The 27808-nt window shown below is 43.7% G+C and overlaps 1 protein-coding gene across 14 annotated transcripts; it reads right to left on the reverse strand.

Moving 5' to 3' along the window:
* Positions 1-745: 745 nt before the first annotated feature.
* Positions 746-25551, reverse strand: ppip5k1a (diphosphoinositol pentakisphosphate kinase 1a). 14 transcript variants are annotated; one of them, XM_069715919.1, is made up of 31 exons: positions 25050-25551; positions 23973-24168; positions 22833-22923; positions 22620-22705; positions 22139-22293; positions 21687-21788; positions 21299-21460; positions 21092-21213; positions 20638-20739; positions 20116-20202; positions 19940-20015; positions 19744-19853; positions 18545-18630; positions 18308-18433; positions 17428-17549; positions 16488-16670; positions 16147-16288; positions 14899-15122; positions 14433-14560; positions 14187-14301; positions 13996-14103; positions 13304-13432; positions 13058-13198; positions 12844-12937; positions 11497-11622; positions 8772-8834; positions 5899-5949; positions 5082-5396; positions 3612-3749; positions 2846-2959; positions 746-2701 (listed from the first exon to the last, which is right to left on the reverse strand). In XM_069715919.1, exons 1-31 carry the CDS (start codon positions 25191-25193, stop codon positions 2133-2135), a joined length of 4407 nt encoding a protein of 1468 aa, XP_069572020.1. In that variant the 5' UTR covers positions 25194-25551; the 3' UTR covers positions 746-2132. The 14 variants fall into 14 exon arrangements, with proteins under 14 accessions (XP_069572020.1, XP_069572022.1, XP_069572021.1 ...); XM_069715921.1 differs by having other exon boundaries at positions 5082-5261; positions 25050-25550; XM_069715925.1 differs by having other exon boundaries at positions 2383-2701; positions 3583-3749.
* Between the last annotated feature and the right edge of the window lie 2257 nt (positions 25552-27808).

Raw genomic sequence — 27808 nt, forward strand, 5'->3', positions numbered from 1 at the left:
ACCTTTGTTAAAAGTCCTAAGGTAGAAATGACAATAAAATGGGAAGGTTTGGATTTTTAAGTTAATTAATTATAAAATAAGCTACAAAAAGTTTTTTTTGGGGGGGGTCGTGTCTGTTTGATTGACAGGCCTGTGGTGCAGTCAGGTTACAGCTATCGGTGGGCGGGACGTAGTATCGTCAGGTTTCCAATCAGATCAAGTCAGATCCACCAGCTGGCTCCTCCCCCAGCTCGTCCAAATATGGTCACTTCCTGCTCCAAAAATAATAAGACAGCCACCGACAGATGTTGAAACGGACAGGTGACTACATACCTAGAAAATATTTCAGAATAAAAGCCTCGTTAAGAAATGACAGATTGCTACAGGGCTTTTAATTTGAAACATAGTGTAGAGTTCGTGTTAAACCGAGCGACGACCAGCAGCGACGTCACCCGTTGGCTTCTGAGGCCTGTCAATCAAACAGACACGCCCCCAAAAACAGGTCTTCTTGAATCTTCTTTTCTAATGAATGAGGGATTATTTTCAGATGGACCTCCAGAAAACTAAGAAGAAGGAGTGACTTTAGCTAACAACACCGAGATAACTGATGGACACATTTTATTCACTTTGGATTTGATGGGAGAAGTTGAATGGGAGTCTATGGAGCCGGAGGCTTTTTGGAGCCGACCTCTAGTGGCACTCGCTGGTATTGCAGCTGAAGACTCTTCTGGATCAGAACCATTTTACAGACCTGAAGATATGAACTCTTTTATAAACAGTTTATTATTATATTATTGTATATTTATTAACAGTGTAAAGCTGTAACTTTAAAAGGGAAAACAGGAACTTTGAACAATTTATTTCCTCACAATTTGATACTAATAATGATCATAATAATAAATATTTCTGAAATAAATCCAACAGACAAAACAAACCAAAAAAATCAGAAGACGAACAACAATCGCTTTAGTGTCATTTTCTCCTTTTTATCTGGACAGACAATCAGACAGTTTCACCTCTGCAGTGTAACATCGAAACCCGCCGACTCGTCACGGATTGCACATCAGCGTCCCCCCCCTCCCTCCCCCCCTCCACATACACACCTGCTACATTCCTGCTCGCCACAATAAAAGCACAATGAATGTCGTAACGCGCCTGATGTTTTGTTCAGTGATCAAATGAAAGAGACGTGATTTTACCCCCCCCCCCACTCCCAAAAAATACATATATATATATTTATATACACGCACACACAACAGCTACGGTACAATTTAAACATCTGTGTGGGTAAGTAAAAATACAGACTTTATTCCAAGATGCAATTTCAAAATAAATATTATTTTTTTTCTCTATAATTTGATTATATTAAATCTTGGATGAGGCTTTAAGGACTTTGGCAGTTAAGCAGTGCACGCACACACACACACACACACACACACACACACGCACACACACACACAAACACACACACACACACACACACACACACACACACACACACACACGGTTGACCTGGAGGCTGAATACTCACAAACTTCACTGGCAGTAACGAGGATCTAAAACACCGGACGGACGAGAAGACGACGACTCGCTCGATTGTAATTTTTCTCCGTCTGCGAGTCACTTCCTGTTTCTCTCACCAAAAGCAGCGAGTTTAATAAGTTTCTGGAACGAACGAAGAAAACAGGAAAAAAGCTGGCGTGGTCGTCGCGGCGACGGCGGGAAAACCTCCAGCGATGCCGCGCAAAAATAATAAAATTAAAAATTAAAAAAAAAGCGCACATCTTAAATTCAACACGTGAAATCTGAATTTTTAGCTTCTTTCAGATTCACAGCTTATTTTCCTGCGTTCTGTTCAGACTCCAGCGAGTCGGTGGTTTTTGTTTTTGTTTCTTGCAGCTTTGAAACGAGGCTCGTCTGCCAGAGACGCCGACGGAAGGAGGTTCGCGATGCGTTCAGGGACAGACGGGCCGACGCCGTGCGAGGAGGGTCCGGCGTGTCGCCGCTGCGGGTTCGAGCACGAGGGGAGGGGGGATGAGGCTTGGGGGGGGGGGGGTCGGAGGGGGTCGTCGGTGCGACGCCTCGCTTGCTCGTACAGTGAAAAAGATGTAACAGAAGTTTCCTGACTGTTTCGAACGCCCCTCGGCGGTCCGCTACGGTTCGACCTCCAGCGGCGCCTCGGGCGGCGGGAGGCTCTCCGGACTGTCCGTCCACAGATCCAAAGACTCCTGCGTGTCGAAGAACTCGTCGGGTCCCTCCGGAGACTGCGGCGTCTGAGAGCTGGAACCGGCCTCGCTGCTGCTCTCGCGCAGCTCCAGCAGGACGGGCAGCGAGCCGGGGAGACAGTAGCTCTCCATGCGGCCCAGAGCGAGCTCGGTTAAGGCGGCGCACGGCGGCCGCGTCCCGCCGTCCGCCGACGGGTCGTCCTCCGGCGTCACCGCCGACCCCGCTCCGGGACGGTCGGCCTCCTCGGCGACGTCGTCCTCCGGCGAGTTATTGGGAGTCAGAGGGACTTCGGCGGGGTTGGAAGCGGCGGCGTCGAGGACCTGAGACCCGACGGCCGGCGCCGGCTGAGCGGCGGCGTTCTGGGAGGAGTGCGTCTCCTCGCTGCTCTGAGGCGTGAGGGAGATCTTGTCGCTGAAGCTGAAGCGCGGCGACGTGTCGGCGGTGGTCGGCGAGGACGGCCCGGCGCTGGACACCGTGCTGGACGGACCGCTGCTGTCTGCCGGGGACACAAAACAAAAACACAACAACAAAGACAGTCAGACGTCGAGACGGTTTCAGTTTGAGGGACAAGAGTCTGAAACGATGACGGAAACTAAAGATTCTCTAAACGATCCTCCGGACGTCCGGAAGCTCTACTCACACCAGGGAGGACGGTCGGAGCGAGACCTGATGGAGATGGAGGAGGAGAGGACGCGCTGGGGGATGAACGAGTCCACCGACGGCTGGTTGTGAGTGTCGAACATGGCCGAGAGAGCTGGGGAGAGAGGGAGAGAGAGAGAGAGAGAGAGGGAGAGACAGAGAGAGTGGGAGAGAGAGAGAGTGGGAGAGAGAGAGAGAGAAAGAGCGAGAGAGAGAGAGAGAGAGAGAGAGAGAGAGGGAGAGACAGAGAGAGAGAGTGGAGAGAGAGAGAGAGAGAGAGAGAGAGAGAGCGAGAGAGAGTGGGAGAGAGAGAGAGAGAGAGAGAGAGAAAGAGCGAGAGAGAGAGAGAGAGAGAGAGAGAGAGAGAGAGAGAGAGAGAGAGGGGTCACATGATGAGAAGACACCTCTGATGTCTATAAATTTAAATGTGTCCAAAATAAATAAAAAAGTTGGGACGCTGATAAAAAACATTCAATTAAGAATATATCAAAGACGTCATATCGGTGTTTCAGGTTTTATAGTTTTTTTTTTGTCTTTTCTTGCCCAAACAAATAGATTAATAACTTAAATAATAATAATAAAACTTTATTTGTGTGGCATCTTTCGTACAATAAATGAAGCTCAAAGTGTTTCACAGCAAGAAAATTACATAAAAACAGACATAAACTAAATCTGGGTTGTTTTAATTTCCATTTTAACAGCGTCCCAACGGGGGGGGGGGGGGGGGGGAGTTTGTACCGAGGTGAGATGCGTGTTTGGGTTCTGACCTCGGGTGGTCCGGGTGTGCGGGTCGCCGGCGCTGTCGCACACGGCGGTGAGGAACTCGTCGACCTGCTTGAGTGACAGCGAGTTGTGCAGCGTCTCCAGCGGGTAGATGGACGGCACCATGGAGCAGCCGTCGAAGCCTGCGGCACAAAGCGGAGACGGACACGGCGCCCGCGGCAACGTCAGACACACCTTCGCTTCTTTAGACCCGCGAGTACAAAAGAAGGAGGAAGCGGGCGGAGCCGCTTCGGGCCGACCCGACTAGAACCTGGACAGAACCCGCTCTGAACCTCCAACGCAGGCAAGTTGCAAAAAAAAAAAAAAAAAACCCCACTAGAAACACTAGAAACACCATGCTGGAAGACAACAAGACACCAAACGTCCACTCAGCTCTCACCAAGTTCTAAATTCAAAACAAACAAAAAAAAGCAAAAGCCCGGTTCTGGCGGGTCCCGAGCGGCCGGTCCAACGGGCCTCCAGCACGCCGTCCAGCTGTTAGTTCACAACCCGCCGAGCCTTTTCGACGACCTCGGCGTTTCCTCGGTGAGTCGAACAGCAACACGAGCAGCAGTCGCATGCTGGTTAAAGGTTTCGGGTCGGAGGCCCGTCGCCGTTCAGAACAACCGGACTCGGGACGCAGCGGCGCCGACGCTCAGTGAACGGGACGGTTTCATTGGCTGAAATCTAAATAAAAACAAATCTTCAACCTCCAACGGATGAAGACGTTTGTTCTGTCGCTTTAATGAGTAAATGTGATGTAAATATTGTTGTTTAAAAACTATTCAGACGGTAAATAAATCGTATACGGTTTGTTTTATAAGGAAAGTTTTACATAATTTAAATTAATGATATTAAATGTGGCCAGAAAATTAAAATCGACACTTTTAGCAGAAAAACACTTTTTTAATTTTAATTTTTTTTTTTTAAACAAATTAAGATAAAAATGTTGAATTTCAGATGGTAAACTTGGAATATTTTTTTTAAGGTGTTTCCGACAAAAACATTTGAAAACTTCAGTTTCTGATTTTATTAATGGAGTAATGAAATAATAATAGCAGTAATAATAATTATAGCAATAATAACTAATAAGATAATTATTCGATGCATTTGACCTCTTGCAGCTAAATTATCCCTCAAAAAATAAAAAGTAAAATAGACGTAAATCGAGTGTTTACGAACTGGAAAAGAAGGAAATTAAAAGAAGGAAACAAAACTGCAGACACAGCAGAAGTAGTCGCAGATGAAACCCCCCAGAACAGATCTCAGGCAGAAGCATGCAGAGACACATCAAGAGGCAGAAAGCATGACGGCCCCCCCGACTCAACAACCGTGAGCAGAGGCCTGGCGGAGGGGGTGGGGCTAAGACGGGGGGGGGGGGGGGTGTGTGTGTGGGGGGGGATATGGCCAGGGGAGGGAGGGAGGAGAGAGTGATGGAGAATATGGCCAGGGGAGGGAGGGAGGGGGGGGCTGACCGTGGAGGTACTCTAGGGGGTCCTGGCCGGAGATGAGCCAGTTTCGGAAGAGGCGGAGGTGGTAGGAGCAGTGGTGGAGGTGGTGGGCCAGCGCCCCGTCAGGAGGGAGGTGGCGGCCCAGGCTGAGGTCGACGGAGAAACGCCTCAACAACTGGGCCACGTGGTGCTCCTCCAGGGGCTCTGAGGAAGAAGAGGGGACAGCGAGGAAGGACAGAGCGAGTGGAGGAGGAGGAGCAGGAGGAGGAGGAAGAGGGAGCAAGCAGCACAGAAGACATGAAACGATAGGTTGTAAAAGCTTGGAAGGAGGGAGAAGGACTGAGACAGATGAGGAGGAAGACAAAGAAGAGGAAGAGGAGGAGGAAGAAGAGGAAGAGGAGGAGGAAGAGGAGAGCAGTGGGTGGATGAAGGTGGTTGCTCAGAAAATGAAAGCAGCAGCCAAAACCATCTGATCCGACGATCAGGAAGAAAAAGCAGCAAATCATCAAAATAAAAAAAGAAAAGAAAAGAAAAGAAAAGAAAAAGTAATCTGGAGCGAGACAGAAAAATAATAATAAAAACACAGCGTTGCTCCTCTGCAGAAACTCGACTTTAAAAAAGGAAAAGATAAAGAATTAAGGAGAAGCCACGAAGGAGCAAAGCGTCGACACCAAACGTACAGAATGAAATAAAAAAACACCCGACACAGAAAACAAAACTGCAGAAGCCGTTTCACGAGCGGATAAAAAGAAAGAAAATCTCCCGGACGACTTCCCGTCACGACGCTGCAGCCGGAAGCCGACAAACAACGTGAACGAACCAGCGGGGGGCGCCGTCGTACCTGTCGCGCTGCACCACGGAGACGGAGGCGCCGCCGAGTCGTCCCGCGTTCCTGCGGCGAGTCGTCACATGGAAACACATTAAAACATCGTAAAGCAGCGTTGCCGTGGAAACTTACGCAGGAGATCTCAGGGAAAGAAAAAAACACCCGCCAACAACAACAACAACAAAAAACTCTTCATCCAACGCTTTTTAAAATCCAAACGCAGAAACATGAGAAAACTTTTCAAACTCCCAACAATGAACCGTTTCTTCTTCCAGATGCAGAAAAAACAACAACAGCCGATCACAAACAAACAAATCAAAGCAGAGACATTCAGTTGTAACCACGGCGACCGTCGTTTTACATTCACTCGTTAATAACTCGAGCCCCCTCCAGGAAATCTTGCGATCGCGATAATTAACGCGAGTTTGCACATTTTTTTTATTTCCGCAAAACAAAAAACAAAAATGCCGTCGAGAGAAGTTTTGGTGAAAAGTATTAACAGGATAAAAGAAAAAGTGTTTTCAAACAAAAACTTGCTTTATTAACACAAATAATCCTCATTTATAGTCATTGACCAAAACAAACTCCGGAGGAAGTTTGCGAAAAATAAATAATAACAATAAAATCTTGTGATTAAATGCTTAATATCAAAGGGAAGTAGTTCCATATTTATTCATTTATCACGTAAGGCTTCAAAAAAAAAAAAAATATATATATATATATATATATATTTTCTCCCCCAATTCACGCAATTTTCCACAAAAAACATCGCAAATAAAATTTAAAAAAAAGGAAATCCTGGAGGGACTCGATGACTGATTATTACTTTGTTTATGAAGTCTGAACAGCCACATGTGCACTGAAACAAAAAACCACACCGACAAGCACTGATGAACGACGACAGAACGATGCTTCAACCCTCGCCCCGCTCGCCCCTAACATCTGATCCCGGTTCAGCCGTTCTGGGAACGAACCGCGTCGGTCTGATCCGCGTCAAAGTGATCAAAGCCGCGGGTCTAACCCCCGCTGAGAGGTCAGAGGTCAGAGGAAGAACGGGAGAAGGGTTTAAAAAATAATTTAAAAAAACGATTTTTTTTTTCTTTTCTTTTATCGGTGGAGCTCGTCTTATGATGATGATGGCGACAGGTGTGTGTGTGAGTGTGTGTGTGTGTGTGTGTGTGTGTGTTTTGGTGTAATGTACCGTGTACACATGCACGCAAGCACGCACACATCTACCCACTGGAACAAAAAAAATAAAAAATAAAAGAACACTGAATTGTTGGGTAATGGGTGACCTGGTTTTACAAACTGTAATGCAGGATGTTAAACAGGGTTCCCACCCCCCACCCCCCAAAACAAGTTAAGCTCCGCCCCCTCTTAACCCATCGGTGGGAAGCGCAGTAACGTCGGCCTGCGTCAAACCCTCTTTGTCTCTTGCAAGTCCTCAAACTTTCTTAAATGCTAAATTAAAATGAATAAAAATCTTTTGACCCTCAGGAGTATATAAATAAATAAATAAATAAATAAATTTTTCCAACTGGCCCTGCAGGTTTAAAACTGCGTCTGTCTGACTCTTCGAAGGAAGTTAAACATCAACTACAAGCGATACACGACTAAATAATTATGTTCCGTTTTTTGTTGTTTTTCTCTTACGGGTGTCGCTGACGTTGGAAGATGTTGGTTTCCGGTAGAATTTTTGATTTTGATTTGATTTTATACACTTTATTAATCCCCGAGGGGAAATGTCTTCCCTACAGCAGGGGGGCTCTCAGGGGGGAGCTGCTGCAGCAGGCTGCCACTAGCGCGGCGCCAGGTAACCTGACCTGAGGTGCATGTTTTTGGATGATGGGAGGAAGCCGGAGAACCCGGAGAGAACCCACGCAAGCACAGGGAGAACATGCAAACTCCGCACAGAAAGGCCCAGGACCGGATTCGAACCCGGAACCTTTTTTGCTGTGAGGCGACAGTGTTAACCACTGCACCACCGTGCCGCCCAGAAGTTTGTGTCACCAAGACAACGAGGAGACACAAAGTCGAGAAAGCTCTTAATCGATTGTTTTTTTTGCCTCTAACATTTCTCACGTTTTATTTTTACTGTATTTATTTTATCTGTATTATTTCTGCTCGACTTCATTGGCCGCAGCCTTGTAATGTTTTAATCCTCGAAATACCACGTAAAACTTTGAGACTTTTTTTTTGTTTTGTTGCAGAAACACAGTTTATCATTTACATGACGGGCTGCACGATTCTGGATAAAACGAAAATCGCGATTTTTATTTTGCTTTGAACTCAGATCACAATTCTCTGACGATTTAAATTGTTTTTTTGTTTTTTAAATAAAAATATTTAAGCAACTCTTAACTTAGAGAGGAGAACCAAGATACCGGCGCCTGATATCGGACCGCTGTTCTGTCGAGATGTTCCTCATATTTTGGGGCGTTTTTTTTCCTCAACAATGTTAATTTCACTTTATAATGAAACCGCTCCATTAACACGCTACTCAGGAAATGTTATTTCAACTTAACGCAGTTTCAACGACAGACGTATTTTGTGCTACAACTTTCACTCCTCGCTGACATTCCCCGTGTCCCTACAACTTCTTAGATATTTCACAAACTGGAGGACCAGCGGGAACCCTGGTTAGAAAGAGAATGTCAGGTAGTGTTAGAAAAGTAAGAGTCCAAAGCGTATGGGTAAACAAAACAAAACAAAAACAATTAGGACAATTTTTTTTTTTTTTATCCATTAACGGAAACCTGGAATGCTTGGAGGGCCATGTGAAATAAAAATAAATAAAAAAAAAACCAAGGTAAAAAAAAACAAAAGTTTGAAGACATGCAAGACAAAGGGAGGTGAAGTGGAAAAGTACTTGAAAGAAGCAGACGTACCATTAGTCGGATGCTTTGCAAACGACACAGAAAATCGTTTTACTGCCGGCATAGACAACAACTCTGAGGAAATAAAAAAAAATAAAAATTCACTAGTGTTACTATGAGCCACAGTAGCTTATATATATAAAAATATATATATATCATGTTTGTTTTTTTTAAATCAGTTTCTTCTCTAATGTGGACGACAAACCGACACCTGCAATAAAATGAGCGTTTTTTTTTTGTTCCAGTTTGTGAAACCCGAACTGAAACTATCGGATGTTTTAGAAGATGTTTTTTGGAAGATGGGGCCGCACACGCACACGCACACACACACACACACACACACACACACACACACACACACACACACCGATGGAACATCTTCGGATAAAAGTGATGATGACATGATTGTAAAACATAGGAGGTGGAAAGAGTACCACACACACACACACACACAGACACAGACACACACACACACAGACACACACACACACACAGACACACACACACAGACACACACCGAAAAATTGAAAAAACAAGCCTAATATTCAAGGTCTAGTTTCTGGACAACAAATCCCAGTAAAGTCAGGGGAGGTGGGAGGAGTGAGCGGGAGGGGGGAGGGGGGGGATGGGAGGTAGGGGAGGAAAGAGGCGACAATGGGGGAAAAATAAAAATTCACCTGGCGGACGTGGACCAGGATTTAAGATGCTGCGCTCACAGAGGAGAAGCGATGCACTGATGCATCGCTGATCTGCACGCAGCGTTTCTACGCCGGGAAAACTACAAATGGATCCTTTTGGATTCTTGCAAATGAGGTGCAACAAGATGGATGACATAAATAAAAAAAAATTAAAAAATTTAAAAAAAAAAGACCGACAAAGCGAGCCTGGCGTGTGTGAGAGACGAGCGGGGAGGAGGATGGATGGCGGAGAGGACACGGGAGTGTGTGTGTGTGTGTGTGTGTGTGTGTGTGTGTGTGTGTGTGTGTGTGTGTGTGTGGTACCACACTGACACCTGCTGGACGACATGACGACAGACATCGTGACCGAGCATGGTGGCGTGACGAAGGCCTGAATGTTAAATCAGGAACCTTTTCATATTTTCTGAATATTATTCAAAAGAGGGTTTTGAATAATATATATTTGCTGGTGATCCATGTGCAAAGAAAAAAAAAAAAAAAAAAAAAGCTTGCACATGCCGAATATGTTATTAACTTTAAAACGACATATTTCTTGAGCCTCAAAGTGTCGAGACACAAGACAGGAAGTCGGTGCATGACTCATGCAAAGAAAACATGGGAAGGGGTCATGACCTTTAGGAGGAGGGGGGGGGGTTAATGGACTGATGTTTTTATGCTGCTTCACACATGCAGTGGTTCTAAAAGAAAACATGTTTTTTTAGGATAAAAAAAAAAAAAAGCTTCTCATCTCAGACTAACATTAAATGCTGACTCGTCTAAACTAAAAATGTCTAAAATGTTATGTATCTGCTTTTCTGAATTTGTTGAGGCTTGTTACCAATTAATGGTATAAAAACATTCTTACGTTTTATACACATTAAAAGCATCTATATTGTATTAAGAGGGTTTTGTATTTGGGCAGAAAACTGCTATGAAAGAACACCAATTTTGTGGCGTGGAGGAAAAAAAAAAGAAGGATGGAACAAAAATTCTGTGGATTTGGTGACTAGAATGAATGAGTCCGAAAAAAAATTAAATCTTACAACCCTGTTTCCAAAAAAGTTGGCACACGGCGTTCATTTTTTAAAATACAAACAGGAATGCAATGATTTGGCAAAAATCGCATAAACACGTATTTAATTGCAAATTAGACCAAAGATAGCGTCAAATAACAAAACGGAGAGATTTTTGTTTTATGAAAAATATGTGCTTGTTTTATAATTTTATGGCAGCGATGAACTGTGTTCACAGACGATGGTTTTCAGAAGTGTTCCTGAGCCCAAGCAGTGATTTCCACTACAGAATAGTGCGTTTTAATGCAGTGCTGCCTGAGGGCCCGAATATCAAACCAATATTATTATTTTTTCCCCGTGTGCTTTTCAGGCCCTCACTGCATTAAACATGAGACACAAATCTGTCGTGGAAATCACTGCATGGGCTCAGGAACACTTGTGAAAACCATCATCTGTGAACACAGGTCATTGCTGCGTCCACAAATGCAAGTTAAAATTCTCCAAAGAAGAAAGCAGATAGAAACATGATCGACACAACATTATCTGTTGCTGCAAATAAATCAATAAATAATCAAATAAAGAAAATAAGCATGTTTGTTTTTTATAAAAACAACAAACATTCAATATGTCGTCTTCTATTTTCAATTAAATACAGGTTTTATGTGATTTGGAAATCATTGCATTCCTGTTTTTATTTCTATTTTAAACAGCGTCCCAACTTTTTTTTTTTTTTGGGGTGGGGGTTGTACTAAAAAAACAAAGATAATATACATGTCCGGACAAACATGATCACTTGTGTCCCAATAAATTCTACCGATCATCTTTTGCAGACATCTAAAAACCTTAACTCGACATCTTTACTTGATGTTTTCCAAAGGGGTGGTGGTGGTGATGGTGGTGGGTGGTCGGTGGTGGGGGGAAGGTGGGTAGGGATGTGCATCGGTCGCCCAGGGTGTCAAACATACAAACTGGGGGGGGGGGGATGTGTGAGGCTCTGATCTGCTGTCAGGTTTGTGAAGAGGAGCGCCGGTTTCTTAAAACACGTACCGTCTTTGTAGGACAGACTGCCGGTGGAGAATTTTTTGCGGTGTGCGCGTGCGTAGTCCTGCAGGTTAGGGGCGCTAGAGGACCCACCTAGGACTGTGGTGCTGAAGAGCCCGGCGCACTGAGAGCCTGCGAGGGGGGCGGTGGGGGTTAGTCACCACTACATTTACATGCTGTTACTCCCAAAAAAAACAATTGACCAGAAAAAAAAAAGAGAGCGAGAGAGAGAGAGAGAGAGAGAGAGAGAGAGAGAGAGAGAGAGAGAGAGAGAGAGAGAGAGAGAGAGACACAAGGACTCAGAGAAGAAACCATGCAGCTCGGACCAACCTCTCATCTCCGTCTCTTAAGTTTCTTTTTTCAAACTATTTGGTTGAAATAAAACAACAACAACAACAATCCACCATGACATCCAATAACAGAGTCTCTCTCATTATTTTCTATTCACTTAATAATGCATACAAGTACAACTTTGTAATGAAGTACAGTATTCTCTCTTTCCCTTCCCCCCCCCACTGATTATTTTTTTCCACTACATTTCCCAGAATGCCTTTCAACATTAAAATTCCAACAAGTGAACACAAAAAAAAAGATTTGAAGAGAGAAAGAGGGAAATAGTTAAGAGACAATATTCTTGAGATAATTCAGATGCAGACATCCCCCCCAAAAAACTGATATTTATCTACGATGTTTTTTCAACACCACTGGAGGTACTTGAACGCATCGCGGCAAGACGCCGAAACAGAAGCCGACGCCGTAGTGCAACGTTTTCTTTTGAGCAGCCACAGAGTCAATAATCGTTTATGTTGAAGGTGTGAGAGGAAACGTTTAATCTCTACGGACCTCTGAGGAGGGTCCCTGAACACACCGCTGGGGGTCGATTTATACAATCAGAGCATCGCAATTACTTCTGTAAGCAAAAACTACCGTGTGTGTGTGTGTGTGTGTGTGTTGAAAATCACGTCATGAAGAGTAAAAAAAATAAAAATTAAAAAAAAAATCACAGCATTACACATTTCAAAATGGAGATTACGTTTTAACTCCAGGTCGAGGATAATCTCCGAGTTAACCGAGCCGAGATCCGCCTTCGAATTCTGATGAAGTTACAAAAGAGAAAACTCTGACGTAAAATGTATTTTGGGGTTTTAGTTTAAGACTTATAAACTCTTCTTTCCCCCAAAAAAGCAAATGCATTAACAAACAGGTGTTTATCTCCATCTGAGTGGATTATTTCCATTCATGGCCTCCCCAAGATAAAACAAAAAAAACTACTAATGAAACCTTCGCCCATTTCACACTGTTCAGCCAGACACGCGCGTGGTTGTCACGGCAACAGAGCATTGCGACACCTACCTAATCCGCTTTGCTTCATCTCGGGGGACTGACGCGAGCAGAACGAGAAGAGGCGGTAGCTGCCAACTTTGGACGAGGACGTCTCCGACAGGACCTGGGAACACACACCACACACACACCGCACACGCACACACATTTCATGTTTGATAGACAAAACTAAAAAAAGGCTCCAGCAACACGAGTCTTCTTTCTACGACTCCTTTTTGATTCTCACCTCCATGGATCCGGTCTTGTGGTTGCGAATGAGCGGCGACCTCCTCTGAATGGTGATGGGCTCCGACAGCGGCACGGCTCGGTCTGTTTCGTCCCGCGAGAGGTCCTCCAGGCTGCCGGGGTCGGGCTGCTTTTGGCCGTTCTGAACAGAGCAAACCAGGAGAAAAAAAAAAAAAAAAACGAGCTATTTTTAGCTGCAGAAAAAAAAAAAATAACGAGGAGAAAACGCTCGGGATGCAATCGGTACCTGCCGAGCCACCTCGGCCGACGCCGGCCGGAAGCCGAAGCCGGTCGGCGCGTTCTCCTCCTCCTCGACGCCTTTCACGCCGGGGCTGAAGTGGAGCTCCACGTGGAAGCGCTCCTCTGAGGCGAGGTCCTGCAGGGAGACGGTGGTAAAGAGATATTTACACCAAACTAACCGGACTTCTTGCTAAATAAAAGTTGAAACTCCGTCGCCTTATAATGAACACAACGTAAAGCAGAGCGCCTGATTCTCTCCACTTCCTGTATGTTTATTTTAGTTTTTGATGACACGTTTGTCTTTCTGCGTTTGTACATCGATAACGGCAACATTTCTGTAAAAAAAACAAAAAACAGGCTGAGAGTTTTCAGAAGTGTTCCTGAGCCCATGCGGTGATTTCCACGACAGGTTTGTGTCTCGTGTTCATGAATATCAAACCAATATAGTTTTTATTCGGTCCCTTGCGTCCCGAGATCTCTCGGGATTATCTGAATCTTTTATCAATATTTATTATGAATCGTAGATGATGAAATCATTCAGAAGAAAATGTTTTGGAAAAGATGAAAATCTGAGCAAATATTCAGTGTCAGAATTTTGCTACTTTCACACTTTTATCAATGCCAAAAACTTTAACCTGATAAAAAGCGTCGACAGACAGGTGCTGCCGACGTGACGGGGAAAAATAAAAACAAACCGACCTTATTGTTGTCTTCGTACAGCATGATGACGATCTGAGTCATGTAGTTGAGTTCGGAGACGGCGCTGAGATAATCCATCGCTCGCTTCCACTGCTGGTCCTTCTCCTCCTGATGCAACGCACACACACACACAGTAAAACATGAGTCCGATCTGTGGTCTGGCCGACGCTGTGAGCTTCGCGGTGTCTTACGTCCAGCAGCCCTCCGTAGCGGAAGATGCTGAGCAGCGAGTGGACGTGACTCTCGCTGGTGAAGTACAAACGCGTCCTGACGTGGCGTCCGGGCGACATCACTCCCCGAGAGTACCTGCAGAAAAAAAAAAAAAAGAAGAAAAAAAAAAAAATCCTCTCCGCCGTCAGCCGATACCGTTCGTTGTACGATGACGTCTTTTTTTTTTTTGGGGGGGGGGGGGTTTGAATGCGAACGTCGGGACTCACAGAGGATGCAGCTTGTTGACCGACTCGTCCTCGTGGGTCCTCTGCAGGTCCAGCTGGATCTTCCTGACCAGCGGGAGGCAGTAGGCGTACGCGATGTCCAGTTTCTCCACGTTGTTTATGCCGTATTCCTGCAAAAAATTAAAAAAAACACTGAAAAATTATCTCATAAATGCTGACGTCGCAGTTTATCGTTGGTGATCCCCAAAGAGATGCCGTGATTTGTTCTGTTTTTCACAAAAACAACAAGAAAAGACTGTTTTTATTTGTTTAAATTCTTAACAAAACTCTATTTAAAATTTTTAATGGAGCTGCAGTTTAAAAACATTTTTGCATAAAGAAGTGATAAAGACATTTCTTTCACGAGTTCCCGATTGTGCACTCCTTCTGTTTCTTATTTAAATTTTATTTTTTTAAACGTATACACAATCATCACGTGTCCGTCGTCTTCCTCCTCCATCTTTCCCACCTGCGGGATGACGATGTCGGCCAGAGCTCGGGACAGCCTGAACAGCTCCAGCGTGTCCTCCAGGCCCAGCGTGGCGTTGTGGATGACGTCGTACTTCACGCAGTCGTAGATGTCGGGGACCTTGCTGATGTCGTAGCGGCCGTTCTTCATGCGGAAGTCGCGCTCCAGTTTGGACCAGCGCTGCAGCATCAGCTCCAGCGTCTCGCTGTGGTACAGCTGCAGGTCTGGTTGCGGGAGAGACACAGACACGTTCTTCAGCTGCGTCGAATACCGACGAGTCGGCAAAAATGCGATTTAGGGGAGAGGTCTGTGTGACGGACGCGGTCGCAGAGCGTCACCGTGACGATTTGTGGAACGTTTGATTTCCAGCTTCACGTCAATTAAAAAAAAAGAAAGAAAGTAAAATGCAAATAAAAAAAAACAGAATGTGATCATTTGCAAATCATGTAAAGTCATATTTTAATAGAAAAAAAGAACAAAGACAACATTTCTAATGTTTGTGCTTATTTTAAAATAAGCAACAAGGTGGGCGGAGTTTCTGGATCACGTTTCTATCTGGTTTCTTCTTTGGAGAGTTTTAACCTGCGTTTGTGATGAACTGTGTTCACAGACGATGGTTTTTACAAGTGTTCCTGAGCCCATGCAGTGATTTCCACTGCAGAACCGTGTCTGTTGTTGATGCAGTGCTGCCTGAGGGCCCGAAGATCAAACCAGTATTGGTTTTCTTCCTTGTCCTTTGTGTTCAGAGATTTCTCCAGATTCTCTGAATCTTTTAATGATATTATGAACTGCAGATGATTAAATCCATTAATTCTTTACAATTCACACAAAAGTCTTTCACAGAGTGATGAACACTTTCCCCATCTTCACTGCTGAGAGACTCTGCCTCTCTGAAAGGCTCTTTTTTTATACCCATTAATGCCACCGATCTGTTGCCAAGGTAACCTAATTAGTCGTGAGCTGTTCCACCAGGTGTTTATTTTTTTTCTTTAGCGAACTCTTTTCAGACGTGTTGCTGCTACTAAATTCAAAAATGAGCACAATTTTCTTCTGTATAAACAATACAAATTCCTCAGTTTCAACATTAGATTTGTTGTCTTTGGTGTATTTGCAATTAAACGCGGGTCTTACGTGATTTGTCAAATCCTCGCATTGTTTTTATTTTACGTTTTACACATCGTATCGTATTATTGTATAAAATCGAAGAGAAAACGCAGCGAGCCAATTCAAATGTAAATATTCCCTCACCGGCCGACTTGGGGTCCTCCATCCTCTTGCGGATTTGAGAGGTGAGGCTCTGGATGAGGGCGTAGACCTGGTCACACGTGGCCACCGGGTTCTCCACGATCTTCATCGAATTCACCAGAGAGGCGCTACAGGTTGGAGCCAGCTGTCTCACACACACACGCACGCACGCACGCACGCACGCACGCACGCACACACGCACACACACACACACACACACACACACACACACACACACACACACACACACACACACACACACACACACACACACACACATTAAAACAAAAAGCCAAACGATTACTGACAACTTTCATGTTAAAAAAGATCTCAACCCCCCCCACCCTGTCGTAGTCCTCGTCGGTGAACTCGCGGTCCTTCTGCAGGATCTCGTGCAGCCGGGCCTTGACGCGGTGCTGACAGCTGCTCAGCGAGTCGCTGTCGTTGTCCAGCAGCCCGTTCATGTTGGCGCTCTTCACCATCTGCACCAGGATGGGCGTCAGCTCGCCCTCCAGAGCCAGCAGACCCTGGATCAACGGGAGGAGCCGACATCTGTCACTCAACATCTTCCAAGTGATGATCGGAAAAGATTTTAAAGGTGTGGGCCAATGTGTTCATATAATAACAATAAACTTTATTTGTAGAGCAACTTTCATGCAATAAATGGAGCTCAAAGTGCTTCACAGCGAGAAAATTACATAAAAACAGACGTAAAGCAACATTTAAAAAATATAGAAAAGAAATTAGATCAATAAGAAACAGATAAAATGCATAAAATTAAACACAAATAGAGTTCAAATATAAAATATGCATTTTAAAGGCATCATAACACGTGACTCACTAAGAGCTGAAGGAGACAAACACTCGGAGACAGGAATGATCTCGCTGACATCGACAGAAAAGTATAAACGATATACTGTTTCAAACACCTTTTATAAAATAGTTGGATTTATAACCGGTGAAAATATGACTTCACTCGTTCTCGTCTGAAGAAGTTGTTCCAACTCTGAAAGCTTGTCTGTATTTTACAGAAAAACTATCCTTTGAATATCAATTTTACTATCGGAGGGTTTTTTTTCTTTCTACTCAACTACAATATATATATATTTTTTTAATCTTTTCTAAACTCACACAACTTATTTTTTTCTGGACACACAAATATTTAATATTTAAATGACACATTTTTCTTCTTTTTTGATGCGAATTAGAAATCTTAAACGATTTAACTGGTCAGAGACTGAATCCTGTTTAGTTTAGTTATATTTGTTGTACAACTCTTTGTACCTTTGCGAACGCCGCGGCCGTCATCTGAACTCTGCCTTCGTCGGAGGCGTAGATCTTCAGGTCGTGTCTGTAGGTGCTGTGAAGCCGCAGCAAACCGCAGCCGGGAAACCCGGCGTAGTCTCCTGAGACAACGTTAAAAAAACAAGACCACAACGTTCAATTTCCACAAAGTCACAAATCAAATTAATCCCCCAAAAACCACATTTGTTTGAACCTTTATCGCCGTCCTGTCCAATGAAACAGCGCATCTACTTTCCTCGTCCGGGTTTTCCCGTTGTTTACATCTCGTGTTCAAACATCTCAGGAGTCTAAAACAGGCTTTATGTTTGAGGAGAAAACTTTTTAAATCCTCTCAGGTTTTGTCCTCTCTTCTGTGATTTAATCACCGGCTGGACTTTTGTTTACTTTGGTCATTTTAATAATGTGAACAACCAGATGAGTTTCTTTCTACGAGTTAACCGACAGGATAAAATGAGAGTGAAATAAAAAAAACATTTAATAAAAAATAAATAAATAAATTAAATTAAATAAATAAATAAAAATAAATAAAAATATATATATATTGAAGTTGAATGAATAATTTTTTTAAAATTACGCATTATTTCTTTTCTTTTTTTTCTCTCTTGAAGCAACGGTGAAAATAAAACAGCAACTTGAAAAAAAAATGAAAAAAAATGAGTGTGTACAATAAATATATACAATAAATGCTATGTTGCACAAAGGACCCACTTGATAATCAGCATGTAACAAACATTTCTCACTGCGGAGACTTGCATGTAATAATGAACTATTCATAGAATATGAATGTTTATTTCAGTTAAAAACAAGTAAGTTTCTGCTTTTTATGTCCTCTGTGATCAAAATATTTTGTGTGTGTCACCTTGTCCTCCGGGGTACATGCAGCGGAAGGCCCTCCCCAGCTCCTCCGCCTGCACTCGGCCGGCGGGAGTCAGCTCGCCCCCCCACTTCAGCACCAGCAGCAGAGACGGACCTTCTTTACGCGAGTCTAAAAAAACAAACGGAGAACGGAGCCAATCAGCTCGCAGCTTCTTACACCGAGTATTTTCTTTCCAAGTAGAACATGATAAAATAAAAATAAAAAATCATATCCTCCTACCTTCCTCCTCGCTGGAGGTCTTGGGCTGCCCGTGGGGCAGGTAGGTCAGCTGCACTTTCCTGTTGATGCCCGAGAAGTGTCCGTACCTTCATCAGCAGGAGGAATAAAACAAACAAATCATTACAAGGGCTAAAATATATTTATGGATAAACATGGTTGTAATGGCTTTCTCTTGTTTCTGATAACATAATGGCTGTTGTGTCTCTATGGCGACCGGGATATGAAGTTTTAAAAGTTGGAAGCTTGTTTACAGGACAAACAAGTCGTAACGTGGCAGATGGTGACCTTTTAAAATCTCATTTGTCAAAATCACAGCAGGAAGCCAAAGACAAATTTAGAGAAACACTCAACAAGAAGCTCCAGAAGTTTAACATGTCGTTTATTTCAGCCGACAGCGTTTCACTTCTTTTAAAAGTTTACAGAGCGCAACGCTGTCCGTCAGGGTTTGAAACGATCTCGTACAACAAGTAGCTCCGAACCCCGAGATCTGATTGGTCGAGTGTCCATTTGTCCAATATCACTCCGCCTCCTCAATGGTGAAATATAATTAGAGTTGAATGTCATATAATATGTAATATAATGTAGTTTCTACTTGTTATAGGTCAATTAAATGACCCATTTGGTGAAGTCGGGTCTCTTTTGGTCGCTCCGAGCACCCGTACCGAAACACCACGGATAGTCACGTGCTTAAGATCCTAGCAGCGGCTAGCTGGACCGGTTTGGTTTTTAACACGCGACACGGTGCTCTTAAAAATGTTAAAAATAGTTAGTTAGTTCCAACCAGACTGAGCGAGCTGAGCAGTTTAGTGTTTCTGTGTTCTGTATTTATATTGTTTGAGTAACCATCTCGAGAAAGCAAATAAAACCATCCTCTCTGTTGCTATGGGCGTTGCTAAGGGTCGGCCTACTTCCTGGAGCAGAAAACATCGCATTACATTTCATAAGAGTCTACTGACAGATTGTTTTCCAGTTGGTAGTCGTACCCCGTGCGCTGCCATGGAAACGGAGATCGCACTAACCAAAAACAAAGTGTATATTTTGAGAGCGAATTGTCCCACAATTTTAAGACATTTTTGCCGTGACCAATAATGACGCCCTCTCATGCGTAACATCGCCCCACGGTGACACAGAAGTACGAGACACGGCACCGAGTGGTTATTAAAGTGACTCCGGTTGTTTTCACTCGCCGCTTCACTCACATTTCCAGAACCGTCTTCAGCTGCTCCAGTTTGGACTTCTTCTCTTCGATCTCACAGTCGTTGTGTTGTCCCAGCTCGGCCAACAGCTGCCGCGTGATGTCCAGCACCTCCTGCACACGTTCAAAAAGACAGGCGTTAATCACACGGAAGTGGTGGAAAAAAACCAATAAAAGACAACCTGCTGACTCGGCTTTACCTGCAGCTGTTTGGGCTTCTTCAGCTTTAACTTCCCAGTTTTGTAGCCTCCGTATTTCTCGAACAGTTCAAAGAACCTGGAATGGAAAGCGAAAAAGAGAACGTGCAGAATGAAGTCTCAAAAAAATCTAGTCTTTGCGGGCAAACGGGGAAGGCGTTACCGTGGCGACGACCTACATGGGGTTTCGGACTTCCATCTTCATCTTCTGTTTGGGCGTCCGGTCTCCGTGTCGGATGACGGCGATGACGCAGCGCAGCTCCATCCTGGAGACGGAAAAGTTCACATTCATCTCGTAAAACCGGACTTTTATTCATTTAATCAGAAATCTGTTATTTCATAATAATGTAGAAAAGATTTAAAACAGTTCGCCTCTAAACTGAGTAAAACTGTTCGAGACAAATAACTCAAAGCTGCCCGACCAAACGGACAATTGATAAGAGGTCTATTCAATTTATTCTGAATGTTTTTCCTTTACAATCCAAATTGTCCATAAAAATTTTAGTCGACGATTAATTGTCAAACAAATAATTAAGATGAAACATTTAATCGTCTTTTTCGGTTCATTTTATGCCTCAGTTGCAGTTTAAGGCCGTTGATCTCACCGAGGTTAATTATGATCATACGCAACATGATAATTAAAATACTCTGGACATAAACTGTGGAACTGGTTATTATACGTCACATGAACGGTGACTCACATGGTGCCAGAGGTGGTGGGAACGATGGGGATGTCCTCCGCCTCGGTAGGGATGGACCAGGGGATCTGGAACTGAGGCGCCAGCTCGCGCATCACAATGTTCCTGCAAAATAAAAAATAAATTAAAAAAACACGAACGGGGACTGAAAACAATTTTATTCTGCGACTTTTTTTTTTAACTTTTTCTTTACAATAAATCGAACAGAATGACACAAACAAAACAAAAACATCTGATCAGAGAGAAAAGAAGCTACAGTCAGTGATGAAGAACGAATACAAACATGTACAAAGCTTTTTTTTGTATATTTAGTGAAATTACACTCCAATAAGAACTGAGAGCTTCAGGAATAAAAGGAAATGACCTGAAAATTAAAGCAGCAGATCAGATCGAGAAGTAAAACCACAGAAAAAGCTGGAAGGAAGTGGGAAAAAATAAAAACTGCTGAGTCGGTTACCCGAGGATCTTGGCGCAGTCGTCGTAATACTTCATGGAGTTCTTGACGAAGCTGAAGCCGTTGACGTCGCACACGTACGAGTGTCCGTTGGCTCGCAGGAGGTCGAAGCCGCACACGGTTTGCTGCGGGGGTCAAGAGTTGGATGTAGAAAACCGGTTGTGACGTACGCAGGTGTTCATTCGTTCTCCTCCTCGGACTCGGACTCACCTTGAAGGCGAGACACACCTTCCTCGCCACCAGCTTCTCCATCGCCGACAGCATCACCGGGTACCGGACCTCCTTCCCCTCGCTGTCCCGCTCCACCTTCCCGTCCAAGGCCGGAGACTTCCGGGCCTCGGCGTGAGCGTAGTCGGGCCCCACCGTGTACACCTGATGTCACACACACACACACACACACACACACACACACACACACACACACACACACACACACACACACACACACACACACACACACACTTTATGTATGCAGTTGCTAATTTTTTTTTTAAAGCGTTTTCAGAGCTCTAAATGAGTCACATGACAGAATATTTTATATCTGCATAAAACGATGCTTTGAAGTATCTTAAAAAAAAGTGTTGTAGTTTTTTTCTACCTTCACGTCGGTGCCGTCCGTTGGCATGAACTCTTCGTAGATGTACGAGCCCGTCTTCCTCACGCTGCTCTCCGGAGAGTAGACGCTGCTCCGGCTCCCGATCTACAGAAAAAACAAAAACAACGGACGTTAGTTGGAATCTTCATCATCATCCCGAGGCTGCAGCTCCGTGTTTCACCGGGCTGATGATTTATGACCCTGAACTTTCTTCTGGGGACACAAATAAGTCCTGAAGAAATGTGTCACTGCAACACAAAGTCTGTTTCTGACCTGCTCTTGAAATAAATGGCACATTACGATGGGTGAAAAGTGGTCGTTATGGCAACAAGCGCTGATAAAGCTGAAGATCTAAGTTCTTTATTACCTGCCGGACGTTTCATCTCATCTTTAAACTGAAGTGAGCATATATATATATATATATATTTTTTTTTTAAAGGTGCCGACAGAAGCACCTTTCTGAAGAGCCGCTGGCTGCCCCCCCCCGCCGAGGTCGGGTAGTAGATGTAGACGTTGTGGTCCTCGGCGCAGACGGGCTTCTCCACGAACGGCTTCTGGAAGATCTCGCCGTTCACCTCCACGTGGTCCTCTCCTTCCACCAGGTTGCACTCTGAGAGGCACACACACACACACACACACACACACCGTCAGGAGGACACAAGACAAACATCTGACCGCTCATCTGTCTGCGAGCGTGAACGTCAGAGCCGTCGCATCGCGGCACCAGAAGTATGAGACGCTTGTGACCGCTTCGCATTTTGACTCTATAAATATCCAGGAGCTGAAATAAAAACCCGCCGCCGTCTTTAATAAATAACCAGAAAACATAAATAATAACAGGAAAGAATAATCGCTTGAATTACAACAGAGGCTTTCGCACCACTCGGTGCTCGGGCCTTAATAAAAAACAAAGTGACATGCGAGCAGCACACTGACCATCCGGTTTATCTGGGTCGCGGTTCAGCACGGCATAGCGCGGCAGGTCGATGCCTTCCTCCTGCAGGATGCGGTACACCTCCCTCCTGGTTCAACAAAACCAACACAGGAAATAAATACACTTCTAATTCTCTCTTTTTTTTTAAAACTTGCATTTTAATTTGAACAAACGATTGGAAATTTGTAAAAGAAAGTCAGAAGGACGAGGCGGACCTGTCCTGTATGTAGTACTGCATGTTCAGGTCGTTGATGAGCAGAGGGTTCCTCAGCTTGGCGTAGCTCACCGCTTTATCCAGCGGGAAGCCTGGTTTCAACAGAGGAAATCAATCAGTGGATAAAACTCAATAGATGAGGGAAAAAAAAACAACAACAAAAAAACACCTGTCGGACGAACCGCTATTATTTTTCGTACAATTGTGATAAAGGCAATAAGCCGACACAGCAAAACGATTTGTTATGAAAGAAAATGTGCAACAGACGTCCCCAAACTAATTCATGAAGTTTCTTCTGAATATTTGAAGGCGAACTGTTTACAAATACATCTATAATTCTTATTTTGAATGTTTGTATAATTGTATGTTTTAAAAAATTGAATACATGTCAGTATTTTGTCATATTGCCAAAATAAAGATATATCGTGATATTATTTTAGAGCTATATCGCCCCCTACAGTCCCTTCAGATATAACCTGTTTATTTCTTACCTCACAAGGGAATGTGTGTGTTTGTGTGTTGTGTTCATCTTTTTTCAAGGGCGTCCACTGCATATTTTTCTAAATAGTCTCATTATACAAGCAATGTTGTTAATTTCTTTTCAACCGTACCATAAAAAAATAAATAAAAAAAAGACAAACAAACTGTCTGACCCACCAGCGGGACCTCAGAGTTTAAAGGAGACAAACAGTGCAGACACACAAAAAAGGCCTAAATTCAACCTGCAGAATCAGAAAAGAAAACCTCTCATTAAACCCTTTTGGTTTTGCATGTCACATTTTTAAGAAGAGGAACAACGATTAGGCTTTATCAGGAAGGTAATTGAATGCTATTTGGGGAATAGTTTATTCATTCAATTCATATATTAGGGAAAAGAAATGCCGCAAAAAATTGGCTTTCGACTTTCACTTCGGCTAAAACTACTTGAAGGAAACGTCTCACCATCTTTGGACATATTTTATACACACACAAAAAAAGAGAAAATAATCTGCACATTAACAGATATAACTTGTTTATTAAGAGCCACAAGATGCACAATGTGTGTATTGTGTGTGTGTGTGTGTGTGTGTGTGTGTGTGTGTGTGTGTGTGTGTGTGTGTGTGTGTGTGTGTGTGTGTGTGTGTGTGTGTGTGTGTGGTACCCTTGGAGTGGAAGGAGATGAGGCAGTCGCACAGAGGCCACTTGTCCACGTCCTCGTTGAGGATGACGTCCTCGGGGAAGATGACCACGGTGATGTACTCGAACCTGCAGAGCCTCTCCAGGATCTGGGTCATCGGCTTGGACTTGGACTTCTTCATCATGCAACAGATCCCCACCACGATCTGTCGCTCCGGGGGCTGAAGGAGGAGGACAAGGAGGAGGAAGACAGCAACATTTTAATGATATGCCTTCAAGACCCGAGACATACAATAACAGCTTTGTCCCACTGAAGAGATGAATATGTAAAAAAATAAAATAAAAAAAATAAAAATAAAAAAAATTTCCCCAAACATACTAGCAGCTGAAAATAGAAGTTGTTGTTTCTGCTTTTCTCAGAACGATGTGTGAAAGGACACGACCATATTTGGACAAGCTGGGGGGAGGAGCTAGCGGTGGATCTGACTCAATCTGATTGGAAGCCTGACGATACTACGCCCCATCCACTGGTAGGCCTGTCAATCAATCAGACATGCCCACACAAAAAAAAAAATCCATCTTTATGAATCTTCTTTTCTAATGAATGAGGGATTATTTTCAGATGGACCTCCAGAAAACTAAGAAGAAGGAGTGACTTTAGCTAACAACACCGAGATAACTGATGGACACATTTTATTCACTTTGGATTTGATGAGAGAAGTTGAATGAGAGTCTATGGAGCCGGAGGCTTTTTGGAGCCGACCTCTAGTGGAACTCGCTGGTATTGCAGTTTAAGAAACTTCTGGATCGGAACTATTTTTCATACTTGGACGCGACGAACACTTTTATATCCAGTCTGTGATTTTAAGTTACCTAAAGTACAGAAGAAAGTCCTGCTTCTTCACACACGTCATCTGATATCTGACCTGCACGTTCAGCAGGTTTAACTCAGCTCATACAAACCCTTCAGACATTAAACATTTCTGCTGAGCTGTTTTTAAGAAATTCTGGCGTTAAGTTTTTTGTCATAAACACAAAAGTGGAAAAAGCTGCTGACGGTGCAAATATATAACTTGACATCACTGCGATATTACTCATTTACCGAGTCCGTGTCTTCGTCGTCCTCGTACAGCTCCATGTCTGTCCTCATGCTGTCGTCCAGGACCTCGCTCTCATCGTCCTCGCAGCCCACGAAGAATCTGGGAGCGCCACGCCGGCTCTCGCCCGGGCTGTTGGGCTCTGACATCACAGACCCCGGCGGCCCTCAGCGTCCCGCCGCGCCATCGTACACCAACACACACCCCCGCCGGAGAGCGGGCCGTCGACGGGAGGGCGCGAAGGCCTCGGAGGGAGTGGGGGGGAGTCCGCTCTGCCGTGTGACGCAGAGCAGCGGGAGGAGGAGGAAGAGGAAGGCGCTCAAACATAAACGTTTATGTGAGGAATTTAAAGCGCGGGCCGACCCGCCGCGATGATGTCGTTACTCCGGTTTCTCATTCTTCATCCTGCAGATTCACATCTTCAAATTATGATGCTCCGGTTCACACGACGACGGTCTTCTCCTCCATTCGTACGCAACACTGACAACCCTAACAAAAAGACACAAAACAAAACCAATGCTTCATTGTGTTACACTCCTCATCCATGTTTCTTTACAAGCACATCCCACCAAACCCCCAAAAAGAGACCAAACACTAAAAGTACTCGTAGAACTGCAGTTACGTCCGATAACTACTACGTATTTACGGAGTCTCTGTGCATCCGTTTTCAGTTCGGCTCAGCAGAGTCGCTCGTGCAATTTGTTGTGTTTCTCTGCTCTGCTGGTGGTCTGTGTTTGGTGAAGGGGGCGTGGCCTAAACCGGGTCGAACGTTACCGGAGGCGGTGATGACAACGACACTCATTACCTGACTGTACATTTTTTATTTTTCTTTAAACGCAATAAAAGTGCAAAAAGTAAGCTTGTGGCCGCTTGTAAATAAAATATTAAAACACATACCATGGTGTCATGAGATGAGGATATGTGACTAACCCCCCCCTCCGTCTGCCTCAGGGAAACACTGCATACTATAATTATTTTTTTTCTGATTCCTTTCAAAACCTGTTCCTGTGTTGTTTGCTCACTCGGCGGTTATTCCAAAAAAAGGGTTGAGACTTGAATCCCAGACACGACTGAAATCAATGAGAAGGAACCAATAACTGAATTATAATGAACATCATCGGTATCTTTTATTCAAGGGCATCCCACTGTTTATTTTTCTAAATAGTCTCATTATGAAAGCGATGTGGGAAACGTCTTTTCAACTGTACCATCCAAAAAAAGAAGAAGAAAAAAAAAGACCATTATGTCTGACTCTGAAAATCCCACCTTAACATTAACGTAGAAATGGTTGCATGTTGGATCAATAATTACCTGCAGGAACTCACTCTACTGTTACACAGTTAAGGCTGAACATTAAGCCGGTCGAGGAGAGTCGGCGGACAAATCGCAAACTCCTCGTTACTCTCCGACAGAAACCTGAACAACAACAACGACTGCAGCTGAAAACACTTGTTAGAATAAAGCGGCCTCGAAGGGGTCCGAAAGAGACAATAAACAAACTGTCTGAACCGCCGGCGGGACCTCAGAGTTTTAAAGGACACAAACAGCGCAGACACAAACAAAAAGGCCTAAATTCAACCTGCAGGAATCGAGTTGTTTATTTTAAACCACTCTGACCTAAAAAAAACATCTCCGATTTAATCCTTCATGGTTTTGCAAGTAACATTTTTAAGAAGAGGAACGATAATTCGGCTTTAACAGGAAGTTAATTGGATACTATTTGGGTAATAGTTTATTCATTTAATTCATATTAACGGGAAAATAAACCCATAAAGAAATTGGCTTTACCACCATCTTTGGACATATTTTATACACACACACACACACACACACACACACAAACACACACAAAAAAAGAGAAAATCATCTGCACATTAATCACACATTAAATAAATATTAGGTCATAAACAGCTTTTCTATGACTGCAAGAAACGGTTTTAAGAATAAACTGAATGTTGTTATTGCAAAAACATTTCACGTTAAGGTTACGTTCGTGTACACGAACTTCAGGAAATGAAACAATGAGGTTTTGTCGCCGTTCTTCGTTATGACGACTGTATAAATATTTAGCCGCTGCCCGGTGCATCACACACACACACACACACACACACACACACACACACACACACACACACACACACACACACACACACACACACACACACACACACACACACACACACACAAATTCATTCTTCCTCAAACTCAAACTCTGGCACACGGTTGATTTTAAATAAACTCTCCATGCTAAGTGGATTAGAGTTTCAGAGCCTGAGCAGAACAGTTAATCTCTTCCATTACACCTGTTTACTGAGGCTGCCGGCGCGGCCGCGAGGACGCCGAGGTTACATCCCTCTTTTGTTTTTAGTTTTTATGTAACTTTTTGGGGGATTTAAAATGACCTGTTTACGTTCTAGTTTTAATGCAACACGGAGCTGTCGTGGGGTAAAAACCTTGACTTCCCGAGCCAAGTTTTAAGGAGCTTAAATTAAAAAAAACTTGTCTTGTTTTCACCCTTTTTTTTAAAAGTAGATTTAATAAACCTAAGAGAAAGGATAATTGTGTCAAAATCAAACATGAGATTGTAATTGAGGTTTTTCATGACCATTATTCAAGATGAATTAATCATTTGATTTGGTCAGAAAGTAGCAAAGAAAATGTGACCAGCACTTGAACTACAAATGCCTTTGTCTTTCTCAAATTTATGATATGAAAACAGAGAAAAAGCAATAAATCTTTAAACATGAGAAGCCGGAAACGGACT

The sequence above is a fragment of the Brachyistius frenatus genome, unplaced genomic scaffold, assembly GCF_029030835.1.
Source record: "Brachyistius frenatus isolate BFR_SWC_R1_liver_20210118 unplaced genomic scaffold, ASM2903083v1 Contig_150, whole genome shotgun sequence".
Taxonomy (NCBI): domain Eukaryota; kingdom Metazoa; phylum Chordata; class Actinopteri; family Embiotocidae; genus Brachyistius; species Brachyistius frenatus.

Bases quoted from the DNA above. Each gene is read 5' to 3' on its own strand.
- ppip5k1a (XM_069715919.1), bottom strand. From the start codon at position 25,193: ATGTCAGAGCCCAACAGCCCGGGCGAGAGCCGGCGTGGCGCTCCCAGA. The intron at 14,302-14,432 runs GTGAGTCCCGAC...TTTTTTCTGCAG, and splicing joins GTCAACAAGCTGCATCCTCT to GTACTCTCGGGGAGTGATGT. The intron at 3,750-5,081 runs GTCAGCCCCCCC...TTTGTGCCGCAG, and splicing joins CCCCCTAGAGTACCTCCACG to GCTTCGACGGCTGCTCCATG.